Here is a 24,336-nt window from a genome sequence, read left to right as displayed (position 1 = left end):
CCAGGGCTGGAAAATGGAAATGACTGTGAGGAAAGGAATGTGGAGCTTCGCGACAACTCGAGGGGGGAGAAGAGCACAAAGCAGAGAGAAGGGGGAAGGAGGAAAACCAGGGGGTAAATCCCAGCGACACGACAGCACGGTCTCACAGAGTGCAGCGCGTGGTACGGGCGGCTCCTCGGTGGTCCCTGGTCGGGCGCTGTACCTCGCCTGACGCTGCCGGGCACGGAGCTTCCCTTGCCCAGGCCAGAGCCTCAGACACAGCTTTTGCCAGGATGAGTCTAACACGTCTGCTGAGTTCCTGCCCCAGGACACAGCTTCACGCAGAAGTGAGAGCCCTGAAGATGTCTCTTGCTAAGCTGGTGTCTGCGTACGAGGATCGTTGGTGTAAAAGCCTCTGTGCCCAGCTCAGTGAGTGCGTGGGTGTGGAGTCTTGCAGTGCCGATTGCTGGATTTCACTCTCCCAGCGGAGGCAGTGGGACAGGGTGATGCCCACAGCGTTAGGGCCTGGAAACGCTAAGTATTTTTAGGCAGCCAAATAATCAAACTCTGCCTGAATATCTACCTGAAGAGTGACAGCAGCAGCCTCCTGCCCTGTAACACTGCCTACAAAGCCCTTCTTCACCCCTTACAAAAGCGAAGAGGGGAGGCCGCGGGGTCCCCCCAAGTCTCTCTGAAGCAGACACGCTGGGGGTCTTCCCTGCAGAGCCACCGGCCAGCCAGCCACCCCTACGGACGCTGCAGCCTGACAGCCACCGCGCCGGGGCCGTCGGGGGCTCTACGTGTGCGCACAGAAAGGGAGGGACAATCCCGGATGCGAAGGATTTACAGCCCTGGCAGACGCTCGTCACAGGAGACAGCGTCGTCTGTAATTTAAATAGTGCAGTCTGAGGCCAAGACTCGCCAGCGATCGAATAGTGGCTGAGGCGCAAGCCAAAGGCAGAGCCCCCAAGGCCCTGAAGCGTGGTCCACTTGCCCAAAAGGGCTTTCAGGAGGGCAGGCCAGGCCATGGCATCCTCCCCTCCCCAGGAGTGCGTGGGCCTGGGACGTGCTTTTCTCTTGCCAGGGAAGGGAGAAAACACCAGTGTTTTGCTCGAGTCCACCCTGGAAAGCAGCAAAGGGCCAGTGGGACGCACGTGGCTCAGCAGCCGTCTTGCAGCCCCAAGGCCCGAACTGGGGCTGGGGATGGGAGAACTGGGGGGTCCCTCACGAAAGCAGGCAGGAGCAGTCACCATGGAAATCCCGATCCCGAGCGCTGCCTGGGCGAAGCAGCACTGCCCAGCTCCCAAAGCCCACTTCTCCTGCACGGAGAGGGTAACGCTGGGGACAGTTTGCGGAGACCAGCTGCAGGCTCAGATCTTCACTGTTTCATTGCTCCCATCTATGTTTTTATTCACTCCAGGTATCTTCAGGAGAGATCTTACCCAGGAGTAATTAAATCACTTGCACCCTGGTTTATGATTTAACTCAGTCACTCTGGCTAAGCTGATACAGATCTGTTTCATGCCCTGCAATTCATTGTATATTTAGCAGGCACAGTCAATTCTTCCAGCTTATACATGTGGAAGGAAGGAACATATAAACCAGACCTGGACTTCCAAAGGTAGAAGCCATCAGCTCACGAGCTGCCTCTCTGGCATTTTTAAGGTGTATTATTTACGTATGGGAAAAAAGCCAACCAAAACCTCTCTTAAGACATTTCTCCCTTACTTACAGAACAAAGTCTACTGCTTTATGAAAATGAATAATTAAATTCTGAGGTCTGGGCATCTTCATTTATTGCTGAGAACTTGGCATCATCACTTCTCCAGATTTGGGGAAAATGAGAGTAAAAGTCAATACAAAATGATTTCCAAAACCAAGATTAGATTAGTCTGTTTATCCCAAACTAACTATTTGGATAAAGGCAAGATATTTGCATGCTATGCCTAAAATATGAAGAAGTTGATACTTTCCAATCTTGATACAGTTTTTATAAACTCTCCTCCCTTTTTTAAGATCATTACAATTAGCATTCAGAGAATGTCGTGAATCAGCTCTTAACTACCAATAAAGCCAGTTTAATTAACCAGCAAAATTAACCGGGTTAAGTGCCAGGTATTTAAGTGGATTGAAAGAAAAGATGTTTGGATTATTACAACATGACTTCTACTAGTCTGAAGGATCCTAAAATGGAGTGACAATGGATATGTTTAATGTATGCAGAAGTATTGCTGAAAGGCGTTCCAGTATAAACAACCTGCGTGGATAAGTTCCACAACAGAAAATTAAAAGGGAAAAAAAAACCCCAAAGTAGTAGTTGGTTTAATTTATTTAACTTTTTTTTTTTTTTTTACCAAAAAAAGAGAACTCAATACAGAACTCATCATGTTCCACAGTTTGTCATTTTTGTGAGTATAAATCTTTCTACACATTGCTGTAATATTTTATTGCCGGGCACTCAAAGTTCTGCCGCTTTGTACGAGGACAGTTGGCATGCGCAGGTATTGTCTGCTCAGATGGAGAACGCAGGGACACGCAGCGCAGTGCTGCGCTGGAGGATGAAGTCTTTATGGTTGGCAAAGGTTTCCAATTAGGGCAGGCAATAAAAAGAACACGTACAATTCATCTTAAATGTTACGCATTTTTGGAATTCTGTCACCTTGAAAGGTGTGGAGTGAAGAAGCACTAATAGCAAAGTCCTACTTTAAAAAAAAAAAGGCATATCCTTTGCGCAGAGGTAGTCTCACAGCAAAAAACATTGCAGGGGTGCGGTACAGCCCCTCCACAGGATTGCTGGAAGATGCTGAGGCAGCGACCACCCACCTCAAATAAAATTCAGTAGGCCGGGGGACTTCATGTCAATGACTGAAAAATAAATCAAATGACTGGGCAAATAACAATGCCATTATGCGCTTGCAATGAATCTGGCATTTTTCTGGTTATCCTCTCCAAATCAGACAGTAGATACATAAATATGTATGTAATCAGGAATGTCGGGAGAAATGTCTCTTTATCATTCCCAGTGCAAATCAAGTATAGGAAAACTACTCTTCCGTAGGTGACCTGTCTCATTAAAGTTATGCCCTAAGCAGAACAAAGTTCACAAACACTAACCAAACCTAGGTCTTACAGAATAGAACTTAACACAGCTTGATTCAGGTATTTAAGCACTGCAGGACTTTCATAAACAAAGAGACATCGCTTAAATCCAAATGTATTTCTGTATCGGTTAAGCTGCCTGCTTAAGTGCACCAGATCCATTACTTTCAGTCTGTCCTCTCAGCACAGACGTCTGTCTTCTGGAAAGAAACGTCAGCATCCTTTACACGCCTGGCGCGCAGTTCCACAAAAACCTGCGGTATCGGTTCACGACACAGCAAGCAAAAAATTCCTTATATGCGTTTTGGCCTCAGCTTAAACCTGTCCAGCTCCTATTCTTCAATCTTATTACTGCCTCAAACTTCATTCACTCAAAAATTATTTTGGACCAATTGAAAAATAGCGAGCACATCAAATCAAGTAAGTTCTCGCTAGGTTTTTACTTATTGCTCTCTGTAGCATAAGCTTTCAGAGGCAGTCTGCCCTCAGCTGTTGTAATTGTGGCTGAGAAACACTGGTATTTCCAGTCTTTTCTTCCCTCCTTCATGTTTTTCTCCTTAAAAAGAGAGTTGTTGCTTTTCAAACTCAACGTACAACCTCAGCAGCGACTGAGGCCAACGCTGCTCTCGGCTGAAGCGTCAGCCCTCGAGGTTTCCCATGGCTCATTCTGCGCTCCGGCCTGTTTGCGGTTGCGTTACTTTATCGCTTCTGCCAACTTTGTCAGTCTTTACCACGAGAGTCTGTGACACGGAACCATGCACTGCCGCTGCCAGTACACGACAAAAACGCCTCCGTTATTTCTGCACATTCATTGTTAAAGCTCGTATTGACCACAGAAACTACCAGAAGTATTTTGTTGCTATTTGCAGCTGGACGCTTCTTGCCACGACTCTCCAGTCAACGGACTTTGCAAACCACTTAATTCAGGAAACAACTGTATGGACACAGTCCTTCCCAGCAGAGGGGAAGGGCAAAACCTGTGTGACAACTGCTGGAAGCTTAAGGGCTAAATAAGAGACAGACAATTCAAGGGATTACTCATTAATCTCTAACTTTGATATAAATATATGTATTTTTATCTGGCAATTAAAAATATGCACCATTTTTTCAAAGGTAAGAAAGTTCCATTACCTCCATTTTGCACCTTTAGACATTACACAAAGCTCAAAACTTTCCCAGGAAATACTCTACAACAGATGCATCTTTTCTACTCTCAAATTACCCGCCTTTCTAGAGTGCTTTTAAGACAGTTAACATTTAATATGAATGTAGTAATCGTACTTTTACATGTTAGGACAGTGGGCAGGTCCTATTGCCGATGCATTTAATTCTGGAACTCGTATTGTAGGAGCTCACTGAATGCACAATTGGAGATACTATTAAGTGGAAGAAAATGGAAATGTATCTGGGATTAAAGCTCAAGATCTGAAACGCACTGAAAAGACTAAAGAAAACAAACTACATGAAAATTCAAATATTTGTTTCTCTCCGATACAGGCACCAAGAAGTGAATAGTACCAGTCACTGAAAGACATCAGGAATCCATTTCTCTCAAGAAAATGCATTACACGCTAAAAACATAGAATAAAACCACATCGCGTCGAAAGGATCATGGAAGACAGACAATTGATAGTTTTGAAAAAAATGATGACAACATATAACATCTACAATGTATGCACACATCCCTTGGAAGTTTTATATATGCTATATATATTTCAAAGTACACACAAACTGCCTGTTTGGCAGGTTGAGAAAATAGGAATACATCTTGGGAAGGTCATGAAGAAAAAAAAACACAAAGGAAAACAAGAGTTATTTACATTCAATAATTCAGTAGCCTTTAACATCTCTATATACATACATACTCTTTCATATATGTACAGACTGCGATGGGATCTGAATGAAGCTTATTCCAAACGCAAAAGAAAAATACAAAAACCCCTTGATAATTCACTTGACAAATGTTTACAGGTTGCAGAGCTTTCTTCATTTACAAAGAAGATACTACACACTGACTAGACAACTAGCATCTTTGGGGAACTTTTAAGTCCTTACAAGAGGTGTGTGTTCCCAACGGACCATACAGCGATTGGAAAAAAACCTGAAAACTTGCCGTGCAGAGGGGGTTTTTAGCGGGTTATAATTGCATTTGCTGTGTCAGACATCTTAAGTATGAAACTAGTTAACAAGTCAAAATTTAGTTGCTGTCAAGGGATAGTTTAAAAAAGAAAACCCAAAGTTTTATCCCTTCAATTCCCAAGTCAACTTAAATATGTATTTCCCCTTCTACAGCATGCTTCCAAAACGCACGCAGTACAGACATTACTATCACTTTACATTTAGCTTTGCCCCGATCTAGCCTTTATAAATTTTATATCCATTTCAGATGGTGATTTGTACAAAGCAGATCAATGCCCCACAGGTAGGAAAAATACCGAGACCAGTCTTGCCCAGCCTGCTAATTTCTATGACATGACAATTGGTCTCTCCTTTTTCCTCCCTGTGAGGATGTTTGTCTCATGGGCAGTGCTGCAAGAGGATACCGCATAGCCGTTCCTTATCCCATCCACAGTGCTATTTATAGTCCTCCTCTCCCCCAAGCTTTATCAGCAGCTCCTGCAAGGAACAAACTACTATCAAAAAACCACACCCCAACCACCGAGCAGGAATTTTCAAGAGAGAAAACGTTTCTGTAGCTTGAAGGCCAATTTTTTTTGGATGTTAACCTTTAAGATGTTCTAACACTCCAGAGCTGTGCATGCAGATGTGTTAGTAACGGAATGACAAAGCCAAGGCATTGATGGTGGCAAGTAGCAGAGCAGGCAAAGGAGAGCAAGTGGGGGAATGGATTTCTGGAATGGGAACAGTTCTTATGGATCTTCTAAGTACTGTTGGTTTTTTTCCCTCCAGGGGACTCAAGTCCATGGGAACTTTAAGACGGTGTGAGTGAACAGCATACGCTATGAACTCCCGAAATAAAGTAGTGTGGTTTGGTTATCAATACAGAGAATATCCAATTCAATGTTTGCTCATCCTAACAACTAAAGTTAGCACAACAGGCTGAGAAGAACACTTAGGAACTGAAGTATATTTAAATAATGACTTATTAAAAAAAAAAAAAGAAAATCACTGTTTGTGAACCTACCACTTCTAGAACCATCTTACTGAGGATTAAGATCTAAACTATTATGCTACCATCTCAGATGGTAGAAATTTCTACACCAAATAAAAATAATTAAAAAAAAAAAGACAGCAAAGTCCACACACAGCTTGCTGTTACTAGCTATTTGGTTCACTATCTGCTGCAATAGTAATCTGTCAACACACTTCTCCAAATCCCATTACTTTTGCTGGAATGGATGCCAAATACATCCAATGGTGGGTACAAAACACGTGCACATCCTCCCCCACACCCTGTCTGTGGTCTACGGTTCTCCAGGGCGTAATCAGCTCCTACTGGTATCACAGCACTCGGGCAAGCCTCCCCTTCCTGCCAGAGGATTAAAAAACTCCCAACATACCTACCACCTGCATTACAAGTACTTTATAGAGATGCAGCAGGCGCTACGGCAATAGGGAGCATACCGATTTGTTCTAGATCGGTATTTCCAGTTAGTCACAAGGGTGTGCAGGGGATTCATCCCCGTGACCGTTTCGGACCGGGAGCTGAGGACAGCAGGCAGCCCGCCTTTGCCGACAAGCGGGCGCTCTGTTACCGCACTGGGGTGCCGGCGCAGGCAGCGTTTACAGAACCTCAAGCGAAATAATTCCCGTAAGGGAGCTCGTTTCAGCCTGAAGTTGTGGAACTTCTGGCCCCGTTACTTATGGAAAAAACTCTTTGTGACACTTGCATCTGGCTCACCGAGTGTTTAGAGAAGTGACATACGCTACCGCGGATTGCTGCTCTGTCAGGTGAGCCTTACTTGAAATATGCATCAAGGTTTAAACACAGTTTGCTTCTTGCCTCATTAATGAGTTCAACTGAGATATTTGGACTGCAAGACAGAAGCCTGGTTAAAGCAGACTGGAACATGCCAAGTCCTGTCGAATTCCAATTGTACAGACTTGTTAGTTTTTTTTGGAATACAGTGATTGCCTAAACAAGACTCCACTTCTTGTTAGTACAATAACTTTTATTTGACATCTACAAGATCATTATCTTGTAGGTTTTTTGGACAGGTTTATACAATCTCAATTTTTCAATAGTGCAACCTGTGCAAGCAAGAAATGACAAACATTGTCCTTCACTTTCTTATAAACATCTACTATTATAGGCAAAACAAAACTTACCCATATTATAGATAAGTGACTATTCACATTTGTACATTACAATTTCTTTTAAACAGCTCCAGATAAACTCTACAATGTCTTACAACATATTAAACAGTATTCAAGTTACTGGGTAACAGAAACAGCACATACAGCGGAACCCTCAAGTGTTTCCCATTCTCTAATTTACAGCTCAAGTAAGGTTTCATCTTACAAGTGACAAATTAAATTACATTAATGAAGTAAAAAATATAAGATTGTATGCGAGATGGAAGTGAATTTGCACTTAAGTTTCCATAACCACCTGGATTAAGGAAATGCTTCAATTTAAGGAAAATAGGCATCCAGCCATCTTTGCAGTACACATTAGGAATACCATTAATACATTAAAAATGAACTAATTTTAATTTAAGATGTTTATCACAAAAAGAACATGTTGTAGACTCAAATATATAACCCCCAGGAGAGAACCAGAAAAAATGCAACACCTGGGTATAAACACTATAAAAATGCAATAACCAATGCTGTACAACTAAGATTGTGTTTCTCTCTGAATTCCTGTCTTGTGTGTTTATCCTGTCCATGCCCGTTTCCAGAGACATGCACTGTCAAACAGAAACTGGGAAGGAACCTGAATGCATGATGTGCAACCTCTAGGTTTCATGCTTTTATAAACTCATAAATTGAAGAGAAAAACCCAATATATATTTTCTATATATATACTCAATACATGCATTCAAGGATATCTCCCACAGCAATGGCATTGATGCACTGCGTTAAACCCTGAGCACTGTATAACAAGATAAAAATAAAGCCTGCTTGGGGATTTTCAAGCATTTTCAAACAAATTGTGGTTTGTAGCTTAAAAGGCCAAAAGTAAAAGCAAACAGGAAGCACTACAGAGAGCATAAGGAAAGACAGATGCACCACCATAAACAACTGCTGGCTTTCAGTTCTACCAACCTTTTTAGATGTCTTTATTCCCAAAGTATTTGAGAGCACACAACTGAACTGAAAAAGTTGTATTTCTTTGGAATCTGTCCCTGATTTTTATGCAAGTGATATGCTTTTACAGCCTTTTCCTCAAACACCAAAGTCAACACCTGTAGCTTGTCCTCTTATGCATTGTTGAAATTGGTGATGCTTTGCGGGTGATGCTGCTGCCATATCTGCTGCTGTTGTACTGCAAGCTGTTGAGACTGGTCTGACGTTGACAGGAGGTTTACAAGGGGCGATACACAATTTGCAGGAATGATCAAACCTGAAAACAGCAACAAATCAATTGGTTCACAGGCATGCAAACAAGTTGTTCATTACAACCTCAGGCTGATGATTCCACCATTTAATTTATGCAACGGTCAACAGTGACCGTTTCCAATGGCAAGTCTAATCAAGCACAGCTACAAGTTCTGCTTCTCAACGAGAGGTTTATCTTCAGAAGTCACTAGATCCTTTAGGTCACGAAGCAGTAGAAAGAAGTTGCCATTTTGCCCCGAAGACAAGTTTTATTCTTATGTTACCCGCTGCCACATAAAACGAGAAGTCAGCTATTTTTGCTTTTCTAGTCTCACAGAAGTTACAACATCATGAAAGTTTAAACACGAAAAACCTAGTTTCAACCTCTAGCGTAGGAGCTGCCATGATATCACACATCCACAGGAAGTCCACGTTTAAAAAAAAAATATGGAGATTTCAGCCTCTGAGGCACCTGCTGTGAGAGCTTCACTAAGAGGTTTAGCGACAAGAAATGACACAATCATCTTGAAGTCATTCTAAACTATTGATTACGTGTGACTTTCAGTAGCTCAAAAACCATGAAAACAACCATTTCAAGGGCTTGCTATTCTTTGCGAGAAGTGGGGAAAAAGTGGAGCCCTTATGGTTTCAAAGGCAGCTTGGCTGGAACAGGCTGGATATGACGTTTTTGTTCCTAGTAAATCAAAAGAACTGAGAGAATAAGTGTTCCAAAGCCTGGCTGAAAAAAAAATTTCTTCCTTATTTAACCTGACTCAAAACAGTGTTTGTACTACAAACACAGATTTCAACAGTTGTGCCCCTCCCCGACATACACACTGACGAGCCTCTTCTCTTGTAAGCATCTTTATAAAGTCTCCTACAGGACTTTCAACATAGAGTGACTTCTAAGTTACAACTACCTTCTACTCCAAGATGGAAATAAAGGAGCAGACAAGCCACTTACCCACGATCCTCTGCCCATCTTCTGTTCTTAGACGAACTATTTGCATTTTCACATTTGTACCACTCACAGAGGCTAGAACGCCTTCTACTTTTGTCCAGACGCTCAATACTGAACCACACAAGACGTAGTAAGTTCGACAGCGGAGTCCCACTTCACAAACTAATCCCAAGCCTGCCTTCTTACAATTGCCTCTCCTACAGTAGAGAGAAAAAAAAGCTTTCAAAAGAATTCTGCAAACAGAAAGTATCCAATTCAATTAAAAATGAGACTTGAAGTTATTTAACATGTATTCAGAGTTGAGCGAGGGTTGCAAGTACACAGTAAGGGAAGGATACTTTATCCACAGCATGCCCTAATGGTAAAGCTTTGAGAGTGTGGTCCTAAATAGGCCAACATCTTCAAAATGTACAGGCAGAGCTTTAAGTGAAAGATACCACTCATTTAGATCACTTGAGAACCGGAGTCTGTTACATATGAAACTGGTATCTGACCAGTGTATTTCAGAAGCTCCAATATTAATCTGAAACTTCTACCAGTTATGCTGTTCCTCAGGAATTAAGACACCAGCTGCTGAGTTCAGACACAGAAGAGGTAGCACAAGAACAGCTGTTTCTGACATCTCTCTCATCTCTACGTGAAGCATAAATATTTTCCCCCCAAATAACATCTGAACTATCCTACCACAATAATAGATCAGATGAAGATACTTAAAGCACAAGCTACTCCTGGGTCATTATACTTCTACTGGAGTGCAATTTATACGTTAGCATTCATCTACTCTATTGGGACTTTAAGGGCAAACGCAAAGCTTCATGTTTCCACTCAAAGGTTGGGTCACTTGACTGGTCATGGGACAATTTTTCTTAAGCACGAAACACAAGATTTCACATGAATAGCACAAGAACAGAAGTGGTGATAAACCAGTTTAGGTAAACAGTTTAAGTTAAAGCGTCTATGTGCATACAAATACTAACCAATAAGCATGGGTGCAGGTATCCGCAGAAGAATTGTACTGCTCTAACCAGTGTGGCAGAGCGTCTTCAGAAGGTACCTGGAAAAGTCATTCAAAGCGAGAATAATAGTAATAATAATGTAAAACAGATCAAGACTTGCACAGAACAAAAGCAATTTGATCATTACTATAAGAAAAGAGGGAGCACCAACATGATGGCGGAGAGGTACATTATTATTATAATTTCAGGCTATTCAATGGAAATGCCATCTCAAAGGATGAGCAAAATGCTTGAACATAGCAGAACCTCAGAGCTTTTCCAATCATCAACCTGATGTCAGTTTCCTCAAGTTTTTACAAATTCAACACAATAAAATTGTTTAAGTGTTAGATATCTTACCAGCCTCTAAACAAAATAATCCATTACAGTATTTAAAACGTCACCAGCCAACAGCTAAAGCTTCAGAATCATTGCTTAGAATACACTGTACACAGCTGCTTATTTAGGAGCATGTTTGTACACCTTACACAGAAGCAAGACTCTTCCTTGCTAGACCCTAAAAACCCTCATTTTATATTACCACACCACAGATTATTTATATTCAGAAAGCTTTAGATATAGGAATGCAGAAACATGTAGACCCGCTTAAAAAGACCCAAATACAAGCTCTGCTCTGGAAAAATAAGCCTAGTTTTTGACTTGCCAGAATTATACACAAATACCAGAAAAGAAAGTCCTTCTATTTATTTTCAAATTTTTTTTAAGTTTAAAACTAGCATAATTTTAATGGTTACCTTCTTGTATTTCTTTTTCAGGTCTGCACATGTTTCTAGTTTGAGTTGTTTCCCAGTATTTGGTCTGTATACTAAAAAAAGCTTCTTTTTAGGATTCACTTCTTTTACTAGAATAGCGGTTTTCTTGTTATTTCTTATCTGTAAGAGACAGACAAACCAAAACTTTGTAAGTTTAAACATCCTGACAGTATCTACCTTAAGTGATTCCATACTGTGTTCTTTACAGAGTAATAGTGCGCGCGTGTGTGTGTGCAATAAGACAACCAGTAATAAATAAGGACACCTTTAGAAGACAGTACCACTAATCTGCATTAACCTCACAACTTTTCCTTACAGTGAAAGCATCTGGTTTCTTGATGCAGGTTTAAAGAAGAGCTATTAATTTGGGCTCACATTCCTATCAGAAAATATCCTGAGCAGCTAAAAAGGAGTGCTTCATACTTAGCGTTGGAAACAAACTTAACATGAATTTTCACGTAAGATTGAAAGCATTTTGCCAAACTGAACAGGAAGTAATTTGAACAGTAAATTTTTTCAGAGGAGACAGCGTATTTGGTTAGCCCCCAAAAAACTTCTCTGAACCTAATCCAAGAGACAAAGAATCTTACCTGCAGTGATAAATAAAATCCATCATCTGGACCCGTCTGTTCTGCCCAGATCTTAGTTGCTTCATCCCAAGACATTCCTCTCTCTACACTGATCTAGAAGAGAGCCATGCAGGGTTATTTGAATGGGAACAGCCTTCAAAACAGTTACAGACATAGGAACTAAAGAACCATAGAACCAAAGATTGTCCAGTGAAAGGCCTGGAACCTCCCCTCACTCAGCACACGCTTAGCTGATTGCCATGTTTTAAAATTGGCAAGCAAGTTTGATTAGTTCATACAAAGCAGATACAGCATTAACTTACTGTGTATAGTTCTACATGTCCAGAGGTAGAATATCCAGGAGTTAAAAACTTCTTAACATCTGCCTTCCTTACTTTCTCATCCCCAGAGCCCAAATCTGAAAAGGAAAGGATAGAGTTATTCTGTTTCTCTGTTCTTACTTAAGTACAAGAGTACTGAGAAATTGATTTACTCACCTAAGATGCCCATATCGTATCTTCCATTCTTTTTAGCATTTTGAATAACCGCATTTAATGTGTCAGAAAAGTACTGGAATAAAGCATTCTGCTGATGTACTTCCATACCAAGAATTCTATTCAGAAATTTCCCTATATTGTTATAATCTTAAAAAAGAAGAAATACACGTATTAGGTCAACAAAGATTAAATTTGATGACAAGCTCTCAATCAGTATTCAAAGAGTCTCAAAAAGACTACTTAAATCCATTCTTTCAGAAATGAGGAAAACATTCTGAAGTTCTCCAAAAAAGTCTCCTCTTAGATAGTTACAACTTCAGTTCTGTTGCTAGGAATCCACTATCATGATATATGATATTCCTAGCGACATTCTAAAGATACACTAAACACGCAAATACCTTTATCAAGTGTTAGGATTCCAGATCTGTCTTCTACATTTATCAAGCCTACGCCAATCAATCCCTGACGAACATCTAGGAAAAAGAACGAAGTTAAATCGTAGCTGCTTTGTCATCTAAAAATAAATCAATGAAGTAACAGCTTGTTTAGCATTCTTGTTTCAGGATCCAATTCCAAAGCTTCTGACACCCCTCAAATACGTTACCTGCAATTTCTACCTAATACATCAGTAAGCAAGACAGAACTTTGCCTTCTGTCCTTCCAGGAAGCACAGGCAGGGAAAACTACTAACAGCACTATACATAAGCCCACAGGAGAACAAGATATTGCAACAGATAACGGGAAAATGAAGTTTAAGAACTGTATGTAATACTTTGGCCAAACAGATGTAGAACATGCCTTATATTGCGAGAGTTCACATATCTTGTTTCATACGTGAACTTCAACATTCAAGCAGCGTGCACAGGAATAACATCCGGTGAGAGCCTATCTGGGCCAGCTGATCGGTTTAGAATAGTAACGTTTTCTAGCTCTAAAATTATTTGCATTTTCTGCATACTGGAGAACAAAAGGTAGCCATTACATCCAGTGAATTATACTTACCTTTGAAGAAGTCTCCAGGAAAATCAGGAGGAGGCGAGACCATTGGTGAGTCTAGGTTCACAATGGATTTCATAACAATCTCTAAAGCATTTCTGCCATACTGCATAAGAAAAAGAAAGTTGCTCTAACAATGGGATCCAGTGTTTGTGCCTCAGCCCCAAGCACACATGGTTTAACAAGTATTTGTAATTCACAATAAAATGTTTTTCCTCTGCAATAGTAAAGGGAACTGGTTATTAGCTTTTCAATTATGAACTACACTATATAAACAGCCCAGTCTTAATTTCTAATTAGAATTGCCAAATTAATCTTTCAGCTGTGACTGAAAGGACACATACCATTTACTTAAGACCTGGATTGTTAGCAAACGCAGAAGAGTAATTTACACACATATTTGTGTCCCATGTGGCTTTGCAAACAGAATTAAGAATGTTTACTGGCTATCTCAGAAAAAGGCCTCCTATCAGAAAGTAATACAGTTAAAAGTAACACACTTCACAGGAGACGGAAGAAATCCTTCCTTAACAGGTCATTTATGGAACAAGCACCACAGCATGAGCTTTCAAACAGAAACAGAACCATCACCTTGTTGTCAAAATTGAATCTGCTGAGGTCTCGAGTTTCTGTAGCCCGTCTGTCACCATGGGTGAGGGCTCCCTGTTAAGACACACCTTTGTAATTAAATCAAATTTTAAGAAAAAGAAATCTAAGTTGTATTTTCTCAAATGAAGGATCAGACTTCTTGAAACAATCTTACCAAGCTCTCCAGTCTTTTTGCAACTATGGATGCAAATCTTTGCTCTCCTGCCAATTCAGAAATTAGGAACACATACTCTGGAGCAGTCACTTGGTTGGATCTATGAGTTCTTCCTGGATAATTAAGCAGAAGCACAGATGTTAAATAAATTCCACTTCATTGAACATTTCTAATAAACTATGAATTGTGAAGAGTAAAGAAAAAAACCTAGAACTTAATCCTGCTGAAAATTAGTTTCTGCTGTAATACAGCCAACAGCAGGTAGTACCCAAATGCTCTAGAGTTGTGGCAACTTTCATCAAGACACTTGATCCATGAAAAAACCCCTAAGTTGCAGTGTAAGTCTGTCTGCTAGGTTTCTTTCAAAACTTTCAAGACTATTAGCTATGACTATAGATAAAGGTGATTCTGTTCACGGGTAAAGGAGATTGGAAGGGTCCTTAAGAGATTGCTTAGTCAATCTTATTTTCCACAAATTAGCAGTAAATTCAGTTAGTATTACCGAGTTTGCTAGGGGAAGGATACAAAGAAGTTATTTACCAAACTGCTGTATTGCTCTATCCGCGCTCCACGGCAACTCCAGAGTCATGTGAACTCTCCGTCTCTGATTCTTAGCTCTGCGGTCTGCTTGCAATGATATACCAGAGCTGGCAGCCTCCGAGATTATGGCAATGTTCTTTTATTAAAAAAGGAATAGTTAGTTAGCAATAAACCCCAGATTAAGCTTCAATTTTCAGTTTCTAAAAAAAAAAAAAATTAATTTCACAATTACTGCTAACATGGGCCTGGAATGGTTTCACTGTTATTTGGCCTTCCTATCACAAGAAGGGGGGGAGGGGAGAAAGAGTATGGTTCTCTTTATCAGAGTTAGAAATGCTAACGAATTTTTTTTGAGTGAAAGGAGTGGTTTTCACTTTACTTTTCAGCAACACCTTTCTGTGCAAACGAAGAAAGGCAGGATGTTGCAGTCTTGCCATTCCAAAGGGCAGGTTTCTCTGATGTTGGCCTGCCCTTTTTTTAATTTAAAAAAAAAGAAAGAAAAGGGGAGGGACACCAGGAGACTTGCTCTGATAGCAAGCAACGCAAAGAAGACAAAAGTTGCTGCTAATACTGTATAAGGAAGAGGATATGGCCATTCTAGCATCTGAATGCATTTGCCTTGAAAGAATGTAAATGGACTGTGCGCAAGTCACAGGAACACGAGCGTTTGCCCTCAAGTGTAACAACACACCACAGAAGTTCCACGCAACAGCTACATTTACTTGATTTGCCCTCTTGTGGTAGCATGTCCAAAATGAACCACAGCAAAGTTTGGTTTTTTTTTTTTTTTTTTTTTTTTTTACTTCTCTCTTTTATCAGCTTCAATTCTACCATTGTTCCAGTCAGTATTTTCTTTCAGAGTGCAATGTAAAGGACAAAAGCTATCGCTCTTCCCAGCGTTACTTCTCAATCCTTGTTAAGGTAAGCAACCTCCACATTTTCCCTTCAGCTCCTCACTGAAAGTTTTTTTCATACCAAGTTAGTCAGTGGTTTTTCCCCATTTCTCAATTTCATTTCTTCCTCTTGGAAGCTAAGGTACACAGTAATCCAGATAAACCCTCCACATCTTTGTGATTCCTTTATCTGCCTTTTAAACATACGCTGTTTTGCAAGACCAGCATAAAGGTGCTAGCTTTCAGTTTGGCACCCGTGTACCCACCTCAAACACAGGCCTCCGCGGCCCCCCAAACTACAGCCTGACCTTTAAAGCATGCTGCAGCCACATATTAGACAGGACTACTGAACATACTGGTTTGAAAAACAAAACACACAGCAGTGAATAGAAAATGCTTTCTAACTAGTACTTACTTATAGTACCTAAAAAAACCCACTGTGGCATAATGGTAGAGCCACAACTTGAATAACTTAGTCAATGTTACTATGGCATCTGGCAAGTTTTTTCTAAATGGTGTCTCTTTAAGGACTACCTTATCTCCATCCATGAACCTCTGCTTTTCCGTGATGTTCAGGATTTCAACGGGCACATCAAGTTCAGATCTTGACTCATAAGATATGCTGCCATCATCATTGCTTACAACTCTCCCTTTGCGGCCTGTCATCTTTAAAAATAAAAGGGAAAACAAGCTCATTATAGCAATACCAAAAATTATTCCATGACCAAAAACTTCAAGCAACGGTGCTATTTATTCATACACCAACCTTAAAATAGATTCAGTAATTTACTCCGAGTGCAAAGCTACATTAGAGAACCTGGATTAATTTTTGGTTGATGCCATTATCTGCTATGTGGAACACTTATTTAGAGGTAACTCGGGAATCAAAAGTATAAGAAGCATATCTATGTAGAAATGACGTAGTATTATACTACCGTCCATAAGGGATTTACCAAGAGTACTAAGAAAATAAACGGACAGCTGAGATTGTCACTAATTTTAACAGGGTCTTTTAAATCACAATGATGTTTCTACTTGATAGAGACGGGTAGCTTACTAAAGACATGTTTCTAAGGTTATTGAGAAGAGATAATTCATCAGGCTGTTCACTAACAGTTTTATTATACAGGTTCTTAACCTTCATTGCCTAGGAATATGAACTAAAGCTGCTTTCTGTTTTATATACATCAGCTTCAAGTTGACTACAGCTAGTTAGAGAAATACACCACTATGAAGCAAAAGAGAAACTAGTATGATGTACCCAACAAGAAACTATCAGTCTCAGAAATAACCTATTTACCCATTCAGAGCTCTTCTCTGTATGTTTCTTTTTAATTCAGAGGCATTCAGCGAAAGTAACCTATACTCTTATCCCTGTGAGATTACTGTCTAAAACTGCTAAACAAGTTGTCTTGAATAGATACTTAGGTCACATGCAACCTTGAATGACAACACTGATTTACAGCAGCCAGATAATGTATGGCTGCAGTAGGGAAAAAAAAAAGTCCGTTTTCTCTTAATGCGAACACCAGCCTACCTCTGCAACGTTTTCAGGACCACCCAGTTCATCTATAAGCTCATCCAGTGTATTCGGTGGAAGATCTTCAGCCAGCTTTTCCAGTTTATCAAGCAGTTCTTTTTTCATTTGTTGGGCCCTTTCAACAGCATCCTGACTTGTTACAAAGCTGCTGTTTGTGTTACTGTTTGCTGAAATTTAAGAGAGACTCTTTTAAGATTTAGAATTTCACTGCCTAACTGCTAAGAAAGTGAATCAATGTCAAAGAAACTTATTCTTACCTGACGTGTTGGTACTAGAAGTGGTGGTACCAACAGTGGAAGTAAAACAGCTAGGTCGTTTTGATCCAAGACCAGAAGCTAGTAAGGCACTTTGAATAGAATCTGGGTCTATACTTTTCTTCTTTTTCTTGTCTTTATTTTTTTTATGCTCTTTTCTAATTAACCAGGGATCTAAAGTTAAATAAAGTTATTTTCAAAAAGTTTAAAGCGTTTACTGAAAAGCCATTCTTTCCTTTGAAAAACTACATTCTCATTACAAAAGGTGACTTACAAAAGTCTGAACTCCAGTGCGTAAAATCTACTTGAAGATGCAAATCAACATTCTAGTACTAATTCCAGTCTCACTAGCATTAAACTACATGCTTATCAAACACTCTTATTTTTGGCTCATTGAAATGGTTAGGAAAGACTTTATGCTTACTATCTACAAGTACAGCTACTTGCTTGATGAAACACTTAAACTATCTTACCATCTTCATCATCTTCACTGGATTCGTCTCTGAACGGGTTGAAGTCGTCATCATCTCCAGAACTCAAAAATCTGGAGCTCTCATTGTCACTCTCTTCGTTGTCCGAAGCATCAGATTCACTTTCACTCTCATCAGAGCTGCTACCTGCAAGGCCACCTGTTTTGCGAGCTTTTTTGGCTTCTCTGCTTATTTCTTCACCTAATTCCATCACCACCATCACCCCAGAAGAAAAAAAAAAGTTAGTTTACACCCTGTAGTCTACTTTTGAGGTTAGTTTTACCACAACTGCATACAAACTAGAAAAATACTCCAGATCTAAAAATAGATCTGTTTAAAAGAATCTAATCTAAGTTTTAGTAAGACCTCTCTCCCAAGTTTTGTTTTTTTTTTTTTTTTTTTTTTTTTTTTTTATGATCACCTACTTTTCGGTAAGAATATAATCAGTTTGGGAAGAGGGCTGGTATTAGGTTTCTCTTTACGGAGCCTCAAGAAGAAGAAAGCAATTAATTATTTGCATGACTGCATCAGGAAGTGGTCTGACATGTGCAAGGCATTTTGGCATATGGTCCCATACTAGATCAACCCAATTTTGAGCAAAGTAGCAGCCGGAACTTACAGGTTACATTGCTTCAGCAGCATTTTTTAAATCTATTAATGGAAATTTCTAACAAAGGTCTTAGAGACTTGTAATATGTAATCTTCCATGAATGATTGTGCTGATATTTACATTCCTGTATTTTTTCCAGAGTTCACTCTTAGGCAGCTCTAAAATTGCCATTTTCACTATGGCATTAGCGTAAGAACATAAGCATTACCTTTCCGTTTCTTTATTTTGTTCTCCTTGCAAGGGCTGTCTCTGGGTGAATTGTTATTACTTTGAGCAGTCAAGTCAATTCCCAACAAGCTAAACAGCTTCTTCCTGTCAGGAGCTGGAAAGTGCTTTTCAATAAGAGACTGGAATACTCCTCTGTTAAGAAAAAAGGGTTCTTCAGTTGAATTTGCATTTATTTAAAGTAGAAACCTGTAACATTTTAACAGCTTGCTCGACTTCTCTGAAGAATTATTCCTTGTGAATGCTATTACACAAGCACTCTGTATAATTATCACCCATATTACTGTATTTGTCACCTTCTTAAAAGTAGGAGTCATTTACTCTACAGCACTGTTACTTATAACTTGTTAAATTTGGGTTTAGTATCAAGTGGTATTGCTACTGCCATTTTCTTATTGCTCAGAGTTTAAATGACAGATTAACTTAATAAATTAAGATCTTCAGCCAGGCAGTCTCAGGATTGGATCTGGCTCATCTGATAAGAGAGGGAAGTCATGATTGTAACTTGCTTTGGTATAAATGCAGCGTACACTTGGCAAGTCTTGCCCTCCTCCCAGCGCGAGCAGAACAGTACCAGCTGTTCACACCTGAAAACATCATTTCAGAGTGCCAGCAGAACTAGGAGCTAACCAACGGTTCACTTGAGCAATACCGTCAGATTTTATGTACAGGCAGTTGAAGTAAGAACGTTGGTACTAAAGGCTCCCCAACTTTCTGTGCGCTGATGCATGTTTTACACACGAAAGGACAAATTACTACACACACTAAGCTGGATTAAGGTTAGTTTTGTAAAGCACAGTTCTAACAAACTTCAGTCTTACTTTGCTGTAGAAACAAAGTCATTCAGTTCACCACCGCCTTCCTCCAAAGCTTCTAATGTTCTTGCTTCTCCTGTTGACTGCAGGCCAATAACAACACACTAAAGGACAAAGGAATACAAGGCATTGTCACTAAGAAGACTGACTTGTAAGTTTATTTTTACCTGAATTTCTGCTCATTAAATAGCTTCAATACCATAAAGTACAAACGCATGCTATTATGCCTGAAGGTATTTGTTATTATTTGTTACAAACAACAACAACAAAATCTAATAGCTTTACATTTAACAAAGATATTTAACAATAGGTCTCGATCAACTTACTTTCCCATTCTTGATTTCTTCCCGAGCTAGCTGCACCACCCTCTTCACTTTAGATGCTATGCAAAGGTACTTGAAAAACCTCTGATGAGCTGACCAAAACTGACCCCACATAGACTTTTTCATTCGTTGTTCTGCATCGATAAGATCGGCTGCTTGTTGAAACCTCTCTCTAGCACTGACCCACTGAAGAAGAAAACGTTAATTGCTTTACACATCACATTTCAAGGCTACACAGGTACATTGTTTAATATCCAAATAAAGACAGAAGTTTAAAGTTACAGTACTATGGGACTGCAAATCAAGGAAACTCATCATACATCAAACAAAGCTCACAAAAAAGAAAATAGCTATGGCTTAGTAAATTCAGAAGATAATTACTCTCATCATGAAAAGCAGATACATTTACATTACTACCAACGCAAACATACACAGTATTTTCTAATTATTAGTATCTCCATTAACACAGTCAGGTTACGAAAGCAAAGAGCACTGCCCATAATTAAGTATAAAGCAAGATCCCAAGAAGAGACAAACCCCACTGCCTTTGTTTCTACAATATTCTGTTATACCAATTGTTTCCAGATTAGGTAAACTAAGCTTTGGACACAAGTTTAGTGATTCTTTTAAACAACATTCATAAAGTAAAGCGCTGTTTGAAAGTTGATGTTATACCCCTGCCAAAGATAAATTTTAATTATTGTAGCTATATAACATGAATAGAGAGTCACGCTTAAGCACCTCTTAAGCACGTAAAGACCCTGCTCATTTTAATCTATGTCCAAGGAGTTAATTATTTTTATCTAATACAGCAGCGGTAATGTATAAGCAGAATGTGCACTCAGGAAAAAGACACTCAGCTTAGCATATGGACAAAACAATTAAGAACAACATGAAAAAGATAACCAGAGGTGAATAAATGAAAACATTAAAGGGAACCACAGCTTCGATGCTTTAGATTCGATCTGCCACGGGATTAAAACTATCATCCTGCACTGTTTAACTACAAGCACCACTCCACCATACTGCTTCAGTGAAGAAGTGCATGCAGCTCTGTCTCATGTTGTGCAGCTTGTTATCGGCTCAGTTGCCTAAAGGGGGAGGACTGGAGCATGAAAATATGACCAACAGGTGAAGAGCTTTATCTTAGGCAACAATGACCAAGGTCTCTGAAGTACTGCTAGAAGGCAGTGGATCTGGCAGATACTGGAAGATGCACCCAAAACTGCATCTTTTATGACTCAGAACAAGAATTAACAGCTTTTGCCAAGTCTTAAATGGAGAAATCTTTACAATAACATGAGACAAAAAGATGCCATTCCTGTCTCTCAACAGGCTATTTCAGGAGCATTCAGGTTTAAACCAAGTGACTTCAACCTCTCAGAACTCAATACAGAAAGCAAATTTAAAAAGGAGTTCTTACCAGTTTCACAGATTTATTGTACATTTTAACATATTCCTGTGAAAGCAGAACTTCATCAATTTTGAAAGTTACACCTGAAAAACTCAACTGTCTTGCTATGTACATTCCTCTCAGCTTCATATCCATAGCAACTATTTCCATGGCACCAACACCTCTAAAATAAAGGAACAAATTAAGTCAATATTAGAATTTTCAAGAGCAAGGATTTGTTAAAAAACCCTCAAGTGCTTTAGAAGAAAATAGCATGCTTACAAATGTGAAGGAGTATGTTTTCAAAATCATTAGTACCATTTCGTTAAACACATCCAATCAGGGGTCTTGAAATTTAGCCTTCACATAAAAATATATCCCTGCCTCATGAGTATTAAGTGTATCCCAAGAGGTATAAACACTCAAATAGTTACTTTTTCCTGAATGACCTAGCATGCATTAGGAGACAATACCTCACAAACTGTAATTGGATAATGAAGTTGGTCCAAATATATAACAAAATATTGCACTGCAATTTTCTAAGCTCCACTGAAGATTTAAAATAATGAATACAAACTGTATTAAGCTATTCAGATTTATGCTGGTATGAAAATAATTAAACTAGTAGGTAACTTCTCTTCAACAGCAACACCTTGAGAGCACAGAAGTCAATTGCAAAGCTAACCTACTCACAAGCTTGGGCCTGTAATTTCATTACTGCTCATTTGATACGTACTCAGTAATGAAGTGGAGACTACACTTGCACAGTCTAGAAAAGTCATGCATCATGTAGATGGTATGCAAGAAGATGCATACTAAGCCCTACTGCAGCATTCTGAAGCGTTCAAAATTCTTTTTAAGTAGGCAAAACACGATATATTAAGATGCTCACCTACCAAAGAATGTAGCAGTTGCATTTTCTACTGACCTCTCACATTTAGTTTTTTTAATAAGTTCTGAAATACAGAGTACCTTGCAACAGCATACATAATTTTTCTGAAGTGGGTTCTTATGCCAGAAAGCATAAGAACAAGACTTCTTCCTGTTAAACTGCTTAAGCTGAATGCATAAACATTAGAGGGCTTCTGCAAATAGTGAGACATCAACTATACTGAGCATACTCAGTACATACAGTGTGTTTTCATGATGAGCAGCAAAATATTTTCAGTTTGTAACACCCACATTTTAAGAGGGCTATTTTCCCAGCAAGCTTCTAAAGCTCTCAATTTTCTGTGAGCAAGGGAAATGTCTCATTTTTTACCACATAAGATAAATGACATTTCTGCTACATTTAGAAGCTAGAGTCAGAAAGTTCTTAGTGTGGCAGGACAAGTTTGCAGAGGACTATGAGTGGGTGAAGACAAAGGAACTGGAAAGCACAGTCAACCACAACCATATGCGTTCTTGCTATAGCTCTTCAAAATATTACCTTCTTTCAACAGCCTGAATAAAATCACTGAATTCCCTAAATGGAGTTCCTTCACCCCATATTCCAAGACGGTTCATATATGCCATATTTCTTGGCTCAGATGCACCTAGGAGAAGAACACACTTTGTACCAGTGCCAGTAAAAACATACAGAGACATTTAGTGCAAACCAAGTAGTACCTACCTGTGGCACTAGCATAAACAACCCTGGCTTTTGGAAGTTTATTTTGAAGTTCCAATACAGCCAGACCTGTTTTTGTTGGTTTTGATGAACCAACTGGACACAGATTTTTAGCTTTATGACACTCATCAAATACAATCTGAACGGTTATTAAGGAAAACACCCCTTTGTCCCACTTACTTTTAGAATGGGGAGCTAAAACAGAAGACAAGAAAATCTGCTAATTGCAATACATGGCAGCAGTAAATTGTAAACCTCAAAAAGACAGTAGTCACATTTTTCACTAAAAACTCTGGGAAAAATATTTAGCTAGTAAGTATTTAAGAGCACAATTACCAACACTTGAGTTCTTTAAAATGCTGTTGATACTCAAAAAATTTTTAAGAATTCACTGGAGATAATTTCAGTGAAAACTTAAGGTTCTTAAACATCATATTTTAGTTGTACGTGTTCGTTATAGAAAAAGTAGACACTTCACACTTGTACCAGAGTTGTGTGGCAATATCATCATGGTAATAGATTTAGCACGAAGTTTGTAAAACTTCAAGTCTAATGTCAGAGCGTGCACACAATCGATCACTGTCATGAATAAAGAACAATACCTAAAAATACCAGCAAATAAAAATACAAGATTGTCTTCAAAGATGTAAGCTTAAATAGCAATTTGGTTACAATCAACTGAACTCCAGATAAAGGATACAACTCCATCAAAGTCTTCACCACACCAGTGAAGAAGCTGCTTTAATCTGGTTTTGTATTTACCACCAGACTGACTTTCACCAATAAGAGAAGAATAGGTAGCAAAGATGACACCTTTCTTCACACTTCCATTATGTTTGGAAGAAATTTTCCCATACTTGAACTGCAACAGAAAAATAAGAAATTACAGAAGTTATTCAAAAGAGATCCCTCCTCAAATCCACCTACCATACGATTAAGGGATGCTGGTGGTCTTAACCTTAAGGTGTGCACACTTTGAATCACCTGTATCCCTACATCATTATTAGGGCATAGCTGGCATATGGTAATGTGGTTAAGGGGTGATACAGGGCCTTACTTAAATATATACTTAAGGAAGACCAGATCTGAGGCCTCAAAAGATTATCAGCCACATTCTTTGACTACATGGTTTCCTTAACTTAAATACAATTGAGATTTTAGATTCAATGCATACCTTAGAGCTAATAGGTCAAGTGTATTTACAGCTGCTACCGTAAGTGACAATTTCTAAAGCTTTACTGTATTTTAGAAATTAAGACTTCACAAAGCAAAAATACTAACTTAAAACAAACTTTAAGTTCAGTGAGTTCAACCAGTAAGCACACTTCACAATTTATATAAGTGGCTAATCCTGAGCAGAGGCACAGTATCCAAAAATAACTGCACATGCTACTGCTGCTTTAATAAATTACTGAAGAAGTCTACTATTCAAGTATTACATACAAAATGTATTACATATGTGTGCTGGGAGATAGAAAGGAAAAAATTCAAATACTACAAAGTCTAAAAGATTTAAAGAATATTTCA

General features: G+C 39.2%; 1 protein-coding gene across 1 annotated transcript in view; it reads right to left on the bottom strand.

Moving 5' to 3' along the window:
• Positions 1-4,743: 4,743 nt before the first annotated feature.
• Positions 4,744-24,336, bottom strand: part of SBNO1 (strawberry notch homolog 1) — a 35,734-nt gene continuing 16,141 nt past the window's right edge. The window contains exons 10-32 of the mRNA XM_050906914.1: positions 23,510-23,671; positions 22,813-22,948; positions 22,630-22,735; positions 21,231-21,384; positions 19,811-19,993; positions 19,491-19,588; positions 18,653-18,804; positions 17,838-18,035; positions 17,368-17,538; positions 17,108-17,277; positions 16,105-16,236; positions 14,678-14,813; positions 14,138-14,250; positions 13,966-14,037; positions 13,381-13,480; positions 12,777-12,851; positions 12,379-12,525; positions 12,205-12,299; positions 11,903-11,995; positions 11,295-11,432; positions 10,522-10,598; positions 9,548-9,741; positions 4,744-8,608 (exon numbers count right to left, since the gene is read on the bottom strand). Coding sequence (XP_050762871.1) covers positions 8,466-8,608; positions 9,548-9,741; positions 10,522-10,598; positions 11,295-11,432; positions 11,903-11,995; positions 12,205-12,299; positions 12,379-12,525; positions 12,777-12,851; positions 13,381-13,480; positions 13,966-14,037; positions 14,138-14,250; positions 14,678-14,813; positions 16,105-16,236; positions 17,108-17,277; positions 17,368-17,538; positions 17,838-18,035; positions 18,653-18,804; positions 19,491-19,588; positions 19,811-19,993; positions 21,231-21,384; positions 22,630-22,735; positions 22,813-22,948; positions 23,510-23,671 — 3,045 coding nt within the window. The 3' untranslated portion in view covers positions 4,744-8,465. The remainder of the gene's footprint in view (positions 8,609-9,547; positions 9,742-10,521; positions 10,599-11,294; positions 11,433-11,902; positions 11,996-12,204; positions 12,300-12,378; positions 12,526-12,776; positions 12,852-13,380; positions 13,481-13,965; positions 14,038-14,137; positions 14,251-14,677; positions 14,814-16,104; positions 16,237-17,107; positions 17,278-17,367; positions 17,539-17,837; positions 18,036-18,652; positions 18,805-19,490; positions 19,589-19,810; positions 19,994-21,230; positions 21,385-22,629; positions 22,736-22,812; positions 22,949-23,509; positions 23,672-24,336) is intronic.

The sequence above is a fragment of the Gymnogyps californianus genome, chromosome 16 (genome assembly GCF_018139145.2).
Source record: "Gymnogyps californianus isolate 813 chromosome 16, ASM1813914v2, whole genome shotgun sequence".
Classification (NCBI taxonomy): Eukaryota; Metazoa; Chordata; class Aves; order Accipitriformes; family Cathartidae; genus Gymnogyps; species Gymnogyps californianus.
This window is presented reverse-complemented; position numbering and strand designations above follow the sequence as displayed.